This window comes from Chanodichthys erythropterus, chromosome 10 (assembly GCF_024489055.1).
Source record: "Chanodichthys erythropterus isolate Z2021 chromosome 10, ASM2448905v1, whole genome shotgun sequence".
Taxonomy (NCBI): Eukaryota; Metazoa; Chordata; class Actinopteri; order Cypriniformes; family Xenocyprididae; genus Chanodichthys; species Chanodichthys erythropterus.
In genome coordinates, this window is record NC_090230.1 from 12,139,336 (window position 1) to 12,150,234 (window position 10,899).

A 10,899-nucleotide genomic window follows, 5' to 3' on the forward strand; every position below is an offset into this window, starting at 1 on the left:
AACTCAATGCATTTAGGCATGTAGACATGGTCAAGACGATCTGCTGAAGTTCAAACTGAGCATCAGAATGGGGAAGAAAGGTGATTTAACTGACTTTGAACATGGCATGGTTGTTGTTGCCAGATGGGCTTGTCTGAGTATTTCAGAAACTGCTGATCTACTGGGATTTTCACACACAACCATCTTCAGAGAATGGTCAGAATAAGAGAAAACATCCAGTGAGCGGCAGATCTGGGAGCGAAAATGCCTTGTTGATGCCAGAGGTCAGAGGAGAATGGCCAGAGTAACTCAAATAACCAGAAGAGCATTTCTGAACACACAACACATCAAACCTTGAAGCAGACGGGCTACAGCAGCAGAAGATCACATCGGTGACACTTCTCTCAGCTAAGAACAGGAAACTGAGCCTACAATTCACACAGGATCACCAAAATTGGACATTAGAGGATTGGAAAAATTGTTGCTTGGACTGATGAGTCGATTTCTGCAGCAACATTCAGATGGTAGGGTCAGAATTTGGCGTAACCATGAAATCCATCCTTTATGAATGGTTCAGGCCACTGGTAGTGGTGTAATGGTATTTTCTTGGCACACTTAGTGCCAGTTGAGCATCATTTAAATGCCACAGGCTATTGTTGCTGACCATGTCCATCCATTTATGACCACAGTGTACCATCTTCTGATGGCTACCTCCAGCAGGGTTAGCAGTTTTTTTATATCAGACTCACCTAGTCATTGAATACTTTTGATGGATTCTGCAATTGATTCTAAATGAACGGGGAATTGTTACTTTCTGTATACTTTTTGGGCTGAATTTGGTACTCAATTTTTGGGCTGGTCTGAACAACCATTTTACCAGTAAAATATCTCTGAAGTATATTCCCATTCTTTTAGCACACCAGGGTGATCATGAACATGAAATTGTCCAGCCATGACTTCTTGTTCCACAGGAGTATGAACATGAGGAAACACAAAGGCCAAATTCCCTTAATCATTCATCACAATGAGTAAAACCAAAGAATATAGTTCTGATGTGCAGCAAAAGATTGTTGAGCTTCACAAAATAGAAAGTGGCTGTAAGAAAATAGCTAAAGCATTGAAAATCCCCATTTCCACCATCAGGGCAATAATTAAGAAGTTCCAATCAACTTAAGATGTTACAAATCTGCCTGGAAGAGGACGTGTGTCTAAATCGTCCTAATGCGCGGTGAGAAGGAAAGTTTGAGTGGCCAAAGACTCTCCAAGGATCACAGCTGGAGAATTGCAGAGATTAGTTGAGTCTTGAGTCTCAGAAAGCCTAAAAAAATGATCAAACAGCACCTACATCACCACAAGATGTTCAAGAGGGTTTCAAGTAAAATTCTCCTCGCTCATCCAGAAACAATCTCTAGAATATTCAGTTGTCAGACAAGACTGGAACTTCAGAAGGAACCGGCTTCTATGGTCAGATGAAACAAAACAACAACAAAAAAGCTTTTTGGCAGCAAACCCACCAGATGGATTTGGTGCACACATGGATAAAAAGTACCCCATGCCTACACCACCCCATACCCCATGGGGTGCAATGGTTCTCGGTAAAAAAAAAATCGAACCGTACCGTTCTCCACGGAGTTTTCTTTCAAGTCTTGCGCTTCAGTGGACAAATTCGTACAAAAATGATGTCAACATGCCCGTCTTTGTGAGTATCCTAGCAGACATAGTCGGTTAAGTCTTAAGTGAACGTAGCCTATATTAGTGGAGAAAGAAAACGCTGTAACAGTATATGTACTGGATCATCTGAAAGGGGAAAAAAACTATTCCTGCTGCCTGTGTTTTTAATGTTAAATCAAACAACGAATGACAAAGAAATCACTCACTGCTCTTGAATGAATAGCTTTTGTAACTTCAATAAGGATTAATCTTCATTTAATTTATACAGTGAAGATATGCAGTGTTATTTTATATTTGATTACTTTATCCATTTCCTGTACCTGAAAACTACTGTTGATACATGAAAAAACTGAAAAGCACCGTTTATTTTATTTGAATATTTGCTCTTTTGTATTTATTTGTGATATTGCTTGTAGTTTGATTATTTGTTCTTATTTTTTTTATTTTCATTTGACAGTAGTCCTATTTTCCCTGAACATAGCACATACTGAACCATAACTAAACTGTGACCCTAAAACCGTGATACGAACCGAACCGTGAGCAGTTTGAACCGTCGCACCCTTAATGCCTATGGTTAAATATACTGCTGGATCTTTAATGTTGTGGGCCTATTTTACTGCTGTAGGTCCTGGACATCTTGTTCAGATACATGGTATCATGGATTCTATCAAATACCAACAGTTAAAAAATCAAAACCTGACTGCTGCTAGAAATCCAATAATGGGCCGTGATTGGATCTTCCATCAGGACAATGATCCAAAACCAACACAAAAATGTGTCACTGAGCACAAAATGAAGCTTCTGCCCTGGCCGTCCCAGTTCCCTGACCTGAATCCTAAAGAAAATGAGTGGAGTGAACTGAAGAGAAGAAGCACCAACATGGAGCTGGGAATCTGAAGGATCTGGAGAGATTCTGCATGGAGGAATGGTCTCTGATCTCTTGTCAGGTGTTCTCCAAACTCATCAGGCATTACAGAAGAAGACTCAGAGCTGTTATCTTGGCAAAAGGAGGTTGCAAATAGTATTGAATAAAAGGGTGCCAATAATTGTGGCCAACGTGTTTTGGAGAAAAACATTTCATAATGTGATTTTTCCCCCCACTTTCAATTCTTTTCTTTCAGTGAAAGGTTAGATTTTTGCTAATGTTATGAATTAAAGATCAAAAGGATAAACAATGCAGATTTATTTTTACAGTCATCTTTGATCATATTTACCAAGGGTGCCAATAATTCTGACCACCACTGTATCATGCAATTTTGTAATTTATCAACTGAAAAAGTCATATGGCTACTATATGTGTGTGTTTTATTATAATATTCACTGGCATTTGTTTTGTGCGGGAACCCTGCTTATACAAGACTGAAACTTGAGTCACTGTTGAAGCGTTCCTTCAAACATGAGTCATTTCAAATAATCAGATGTCAGCAAAGAGACTGTGAGAACAAGAATAAGATGTTCTTGACCATCATCCAGTTATGCTGATAGTAGATTCACAACAACTCTTACCACTATCACACAATTCTCACATAATCACCATTGTTCAGAAGCACTTCAAGTACAATGCGCATAAGGACATGGCAAGGGTTTAACTGGAAAACACACTTATAAATCAGGATTTAAGCTAGTCATTCATTACTATTATTACTCATACTTAGGCAAACACCAGCCTCTTTGGAAACATTACTTTATAATGATCAAATAAAGACAAATGTTAGCACAAATTAGATTAAATACTGCCATTTTTCTTATGCAAAACCACATTACTTATTGCTGGTTCATCTTAAAGATTGTCATATATTTAATATGAAGAGGTTAAAGAAAGAAATGGGTGAACCTTCAGTGGCCTTCCCTTCCATCTTTCTAAGAGAACATAGTTCCATTCACACCTTTTCTTCTCCTTTTCCCTGTGGAACATGAAAGCACGACCCACCCCCCTTTCCCATTGCATCTGGATGGTCACCATGGCAACAGCCTTTTATAGAAACACTGACAAAAAAAATCAATATAAGACTCTAAAAGAGGAGTAAGGGATCTCGATTTTGAATTGTTTGGTCTTAATTTGCAGGCTAAAATAAATAGGTTTTTCAGAGGGTATGTTCTGATTGGTCTTGAAAGGACGAAGGCAGATATGTGGAGAGGTTTATTTTTGGAAGGTGTGCTAGTTCTTATTTTGATCAACTTGTTCCTGTCTTGTTGGAATTTAGAATATTGCTTGTACTGATAACTAAATATGCAGTCAAGACATGCCCCCAAATCATTCCACCTTTATTGGGCCGAATGGATAGTATAACATTGTGGTAACACTTTAACTAATGTTTAATTAATAAACCTTATTGTAATGTATTAACTAACATGAACTAACCACGAGCAATACATTTGTTACCGTATTTACTAATCTTCGTTAACGCTAATTAATGAAAATACAGTAGTTCATTGTTTGTTCATATTAGTTCACAGTGATTTAACTAATGTTAACAAGATTTTAATAATGTATTAGTAAATGTTGAAATTAACATTAACAAAGATTAATAAATGCTGTAGAAGTGCAGTTCATTATTAGTTCATGTTAACTAATGAACCTTATTGTAAAGTGTTACCAACATTGTTTTATGCCAAGAAGAAAACCAAAAAGTAAAAGTGAAATGTCAAAGGGAAAGTGAAGCTATAACAGACACAGTGGATTCCTGTAACTCTCAAATTTCCCTGGATTTTCCCGAAACATTCTCAGAGATCAAATGCAAGATCAAATGCTTGTTTAATAAATATATAAAAACGAAAGCAATTTCAAACCACATTAAGCACAGAATTTTTAGGACACAATAGTCTGGATTCACAGACAGGGCTTAGATTAACCAGGATTAGTTCAATTAGGGCATTAAAGTAGCTTTTATATAAAGTGCCTTAGAAAAAAACATTACTGGTGTGCATCTTGAGACAAAACAAAGGCACTTACATATTTTAAGATGTCAGTGCAAGTTTCAAGCAAACAGCTCAAACATGCATTTTAGTCTGGGACTTAGCTTAAGCTTTGTCTGTGAAACTGAGGGTACATCTACTTTAGTACATCAAACATGTTTTTCATCTAAAATATACCAATTAAACACTAGTGGCTATGTTACATTCTCTTAAGGCTAAAATGTTTAAAACTATATTTCACAGTTTTATCATTTGCATTTCAAAATAGCTTTGACTTTCAAAAAATAAATAAAAATCACACATTTGAAACTGCTTTTAAGTTTCAAAACACTTCCCAACAGACCATGGAGAAACCACACCGGTTCGATTTCCCTCCTCTGGAGATGCGTGACGAATCACGGGAACATTGATTGACTCTGGCTGTGGAGAATGCAGGTTCCCATCCGGCTGGGGTTTTGTCACCTGACGATCCGGATGATGAATCCAGTCACCTGCAGTTCGCACTTTAGGGAGGCTCTGGGTCTTGGCAAGACAGTTCAGCCAAGCTTAGCTGTTTCCAAAAGTTCATAGAGTCTATACACAGTCTACACGGTGCCCGGATTGCACTTTGTAAGGTCGTATGATCCCTTCTTTCTGGCTCTCCACACGTTCACCACAGCACCAAACAGCGCAGCTGTGACTCCCAGGAAAATCGCAGGGATTATGAAGTCATTCCAACCCAATGGAGGGTCAAATCTTTTCTCTGTAATGAAAAATCAAAAGAGATCAGAACACTTGAAATATGAAATATTTGCTTGTCCTAACCAGCCGCAATTGCTAAAAACGATTTTGTCAGTCTATCTTTGTGTCTGAATATATCTGCTTTCCTACTATACAACAGGTGAAAAGTAAGTGAAAAGACTACTACTAGTATGTCCAAATTCATAGTATTCATAAAACAGCAAACAAAAAGTACCCAGATGACCTACTTCTTCCTCTGAAATTCTAAAATGCACATTTGATTGAAGCTTTACTATCCCACAAGTACAATAAGTTATGAATGACAGTAAAGCGATGCAATGTAAGTCACATGACAATGACAGCATGACATATACACACATTCATACTGTATAGAATGTACTTTTTCGCGAACATCGCTCATCGTCAAAAGTAGTACCTACTCAAGAAGTATGTTCCCACAGTGAAATTTTATTGGTCCAAAGTCCTTACAAAATGAATTACATTACGCATTAAGCATCAAATATGTTCTGATCACCTGGGATTTTGTCGCATTGTGAGAGTTACTTATTGAGCGAAACTTGTCCTGTCGTGTATATATATAATATCTGACAAGTTTCACTCACCCATCACATTGATATTGAAAATTTCCGTCTCAAAGCCCAGGTCGTTGGTGACGTTGATCTGATATAGGCCTGTGTCATTGGGAGTGAGGTTGATCAGTAGGAAGACGCCATCATAAGAGTAGATGTTTGTCTCGCTATCCATCTTGCTGAGGATCACCGCAGGTGGAGGGAAGCTCACAGAGCGACAACAGATGGTGATATTCTGCCCCTCCTGAACATCTGTGGATGGGACGATCTCCACTGTCATATTCCTAGGTGGTGCTGGGTTAAGAGAGGAATAATAATTGTCAGTTGCTTAGACAGGAACCACTCAATAAGAGCAAAAATGTATCCATTTTGATGAAAAGGAGAACAAGGCAAAATGGAGAGCAAGGCACTCTAGAAATTATAATACATTTCAAATAACTGTTGATATTTCAAACACTACAACACATTAATACTGTGCCCAGGGTAAATTGATTGATTTTAATACATTCTAATTCCAAAATTAGAAACGTACCATTCACAGTAATCTCCACACTATCACTGTGATTTCCATACATATTAGAAGCTTGACAAACATATAAGCCAGAGTCATCCAGCTCAACCGAAGGGAGGGTAAGCAATGTTTCAACTCCATCACTGGTCATTAGCTCCGTTTGAATGCCATCTGCCACCTTGCTCAGCACCGTACGCCCCACTGGAAAGCTGTCAGAAATGCAAGAAATGCTCACAGATTCTCCTTCCTTTAACTCTGTCATTGGGGTGACAGTGATCCTTGTCACTGTGGGGGGATCTGTAAAAGAAGCATAATGTCAAAAAACCAAACAAGAAAAAAGGAAAAAAGGAACAAAGAAACAACCTTGACTTACAGTGAACGGACAACGTAGTAGATGCCGTCTTTACTACTTGCTGTGCTGGCACACCATGCATGTCCAGCAAGACTTTGCAGGTAATGAGTTTGCCCTGGTCTTTCCTGTCTAAGCGGTAAGAATACACTGAAGTCAGATTTGTTGCTCCACTTGAAAATGACCCAGATTCCGAATGCTTTACTCTCTCTCCATCCAGCCACAGGATTTGGAAATGGTTAGCCGGGAAAACATCCTGAACAGTGCAGGTCAATTTCATCATCTCTCCCACCAGAAAAGGTCCAGAACTTGTTATGATAGGATTTGTTGGAAATGCTGATAAAAGAAGAAAATGGAATGTCTAAACACTTTCAAGTATAAAAACACACAGACACTGATAAATGCAACGAGATTCAGGATAACCTTGAATGAGGACACAGTCAATATGTAGTACAACACCTAATGTAAACAAAGCAAGACACTCCCTCGCACATTCTAAAAGTTAGTGTCCGCTGAAAGCAACAGAACATTTTAGGGAAGTCCTCACAAGCAATAATGTTTTCTATCAGAGGAGTTTTAAATCTTGACAACTTTAAGTCTGAAGTCTTTGGTCATTCTCATTCTGGAACATTTATAATAATAAATGCTTTATTTAAATTGCTGCATCAAATCAATGTCAAAGCGAGCTATTTTTAAAACTTTCCACAAAGAGACTTGACTGAATTACTGTTGACTAACGATTAACAGTTGATTAATTGCAAACCAAAAACAAACTATGTTAAAATGAAGGGAACTTTTTCCTTCATAGCAAGATTAACTCTTTGAGACTAGCCAGACACAGGCTCAATGGGTTTAGGACGGGATTATTTGTTTTGTCAACCAATGGTAGATGTGGAGAATGTTCAGGAAATGTAGCGAATTATTCTTGCAATTCAATTTGGTGATGCTAGTGACATAGAAATTACACATTTCACCTTGAGATGTCAAAAACCAGTGAACTTCATAACATTAATGTTTTGATGTAAACTCGAGACTAAATTGTAAACCTTTTGAGATACTTACAAAACACCTTCACTTCCGTCTGTTTGGACTTCTTGACTGAGCCACATGTGACCTCACAAAGGTAAGTTCCCTCATCTTCCACCTCCAATGGATCAAGGAACAGCTGGGACTGGAAGCCATCAGTATTAATTTGCCTAAGAATCGGCATATCTGAAGGATTCTTCCAGGAGAACTCCGGGTGAGGGCATCCTGAAGCCTGACAGGCGAGAACCAAACTGGAGCCTCTGTTCGACACGATCACACTATCCGGCTGTAGCTCCACTTCTAGAAAATGAGCTGTGAGACAGAAAGAGAAGTTTTGACTAGGTACTGCAAACCAAATTTGCAGAAATGTGAATTGTACTTGAATCATGTTAAACTTCAAGCTCAAATTTAAGACGATGAACCGTAATATCATCTCTCTCAGAGTATCTTCAAGATTTAATTTAGGCCTACAATTGGTTCCTCTTTTTTTACCCATCAGCCCCACACTGTAACTGTGTTCAACAGACCAAACTTTGTACCAACAATATCCAGACATTCATGAACTTACCCTCAACGGTTAGATTGAGAGTGGTCCTCTGACTGCCGTACTCATTGAAAGCCTCACAAACAAACACGCCAGATTGGGCCAGCGTGACGGAGGGGATGATAAGTGTTGTTTCAGCCCCTTCCCTGGTTGTGAGCTCGTTGTCTGCTCCGTTTTCCTCCCTGCTAAGCACTACTTTTGTTACTGGAACACTGCTGGACTTGCAAGAAATGCTCACAGTGTCTCCTTCCTTCAAACTTGACTGTGGACTTGCTACAATGAGGGTATCCATGGGAGGTGCTGCCAAGAAATTCAAAAATACGATTAATTAGGATCAAAGTGATCATGCATATTCAGAAATTAGAAACTTAGGGAATTATATGAACAGCTTACCTTGAACAACTACTGAAACTGCGGTGCTTTGTCTTCCCAAGTCATTGCTAACATCACACTGATAAATACCAGCATCTGATAAGGACACATTATGCATGAAGAGATCTTGACTTTTTCCCATTTCCACAGACTGGCCATCTGGTTTAAGAGCCGTCCATGTAAATACAGGCTTTGGGTTGCCCTCGGCCCCACAGGTCAAAGTTAAACTGGATCCCAGTGAGACGGCAGTCGCTCCAGATACATTAACGTTATGCGGTGCAGCTGTGAAAGCAATGGGAAAACGAATGATCATGGGGGTCATATTCTTCAGAGAGGAGCTACTATTCCCATATCCGTTTTGGGTTTAACTCAAAATAGGTTTACGTTAATATATGTAAGTGGCGCTTACAAAGAACTTTCATGAGTTCAGATGTCTCCTTGGTCATCTCATCCCGGGGTATACCTTCCACATGCAGTGTTGCTTTGCACGTTATTGCCTTTCCATCATCCTCACTTGAAGGTGTGAATATGTAAGGAATACTCAGTACATCTTTGCCAGGTTCTCCCTCATTAGTCTTCATAACTTTGTCTCCAAATAACCACTGCACTTCAAGGTACTCCGAAGGGTATACAGAAGACACTTTACAGGCCAAAACGTTTTCCTTTCCCAGCATCAAGCGATCATACATGGATATTACTGGGTTATCTGGAAAAGCTGAAACAGATTTAAAGTTTCAAATATGGGTCAACAAGCAAAAACAATCTAGAAAAGAAGTTTAGATGTAGCATTATGAATAAAAGAGATAAGGGCTAGTTGTCACAGAGTATGTGAACTATAAGGTTTTGAACCAAAAGTCCAATTACACAAATGCACCAGTGGACAAAATGGTTACTTTTTACATATGAATTATCCTTTCATGAATTGTGTCATAATTGTTTCAAATGTAATTGTTTAAATATTCTATAATTTAGACATAATATACATTTTAAAAACATCTCTGTGGAAGAGATTGTAAAGCCTAATGAAATTGAAAACATACAGTGAACTCACAATAAACTGTAATCTTCGTGGTCGCCTGTTTTGCTTTGTCCTTCCCACAGGATGCTTTGCACACTATTTGGTTTTCGTGAATCGTCCTCACATTTTCAAAGATCAGCACAGATTCTGTGTCCTTTGTGTTAACAGTGGCAAATAACGGTTTGTCTTCTAATGAGGTCCAAACAAACTTCACCTTCTCTGGGCAAGATGGCATTCTGCATGCCAACTCACTCCTGTCGCCCATTTTGAACAGAGCTTTGGATGGCAGGTCCAGTACATGGGAAACAACTATTTAAGACAACATTTTCCTTTAGTTCCAACATTAAGAGTTAACATTTTAATAGCATCACTAACTCATTTGCATATTTTATGAAATTATGCAGTTAAAGTGCATAAATAAAATATATGCATGTAATAAAGTCATGAAAGTTTCATATTGAATTCAAAATAAAGTATAAAATAATTTACATTTTAAACATGCTCTTTAAATAAAAATAATTCTTTTATAATAAAAATTAATTAAAAAAATAAAAGGAAGGTATATATGAATTTTGCAATGCATAAAAGAAAAGCAGTTTGCAGGTTGCTTATTAGCATATTTAGTTAAATTACTTACATTTGATAAAAGTTATAAACTTACCTGCAACTGGTAGAAGCAAAGTCAAAAGTAAAGCTGAATCCATGCTTAAAGAAGAACTTTTCAGGTGCTCCTGAGTTAGTGCAGATGCTTTCATTTAGCACTCTTATTTATAGTCAAGGGGGTGGGATTTTAACCCACTGCCTCGCGACTCTGAATATGCCATGAAGGAATTCCCCAATAGGGCTCTGATGCTTTTTGTTTGAAATCACAGGGGACATGATCAGAAGTTTTCCGCCCCACCACAGGCTCCCTCTGCTGTTCTAACGGAGATCTCCTCAAATACAGGAAATTACTTGTGTACGCCTTGAAGATAAAAATTCCATTATGAACTACTATTGAAGGAAGGCAGATTCAAATAATTGCCAAAGCTTTTTATAAGCATGGCAGATAATTTTTTTTCCCAGAAATGCTGAATCTACAAGAAGCCCTTTGGAAGCTGTGGTAATTTATTTATTTTGAGGTTTTCAAGTTATTCATTTGCAAATGCTATTCAATTGCAGTTAAAATTTGTACTTAACTAAAATCATGAATCGTTTTTATAA

General features: G+C 38.1%; 1 protein-coding gene across 1 annotated transcript; it reads right to left on the reverse strand.

Moving 5' to 3' along the window:
* Positions 1-4,192: 4,192 nt before the first annotated feature.
* Positions 4,193-10,508, reverse strand: vcam1b (vascular cell adhesion molecule 1b). The gene is made up of 10 exons (XM_067396033.1): positions 10,358-10,508; positions 9,730-10,005; positions 9,088-9,393; positions 8,700-8,960; positions 8,331-8,606; positions 7,799-8,074; positions 6,761-7,072; positions 6,409-6,684; positions 5,910-6,170; positions 4,193-5,308 (listed from the first exon to the last, which is right to left on the reverse strand). Exons 1-10 carry the CDS (start codon positions 10,449-10,451, stop codon positions 5,151-5,153), a joined length of 2,496 nt encoding a protein of 831 aa, XP_067252134.1. The 5' UTR covers positions 10,452-10,508; the 3' UTR covers positions 4,193-5,150.
* Positions 10,509-10,899: the final 391 nt, after the last annotated feature.

Coding starts and splice junctions, on each gene's coding strand:
- vcam1b (XM_067396033.1), bottom strand. CDS start 10,451: ATGAAAGCATCTGCACTAACTCAGGAGCACCTGAAAAGTTCTTCTTTA. Junction 9,394..9,729: donor CACGAAGATTACAGTTTATT/GTGAGTTCACTG, acceptor AATCTGTTTCAG/CTTTTCCAGATAACCCAGTA. Junction 6,171..6,408: donor TGTGGAGATTACTGTGAATG/GTACGTTTCTAA, acceptor CTCTTAACCCAG/CACCACCTAGGAATATGACA.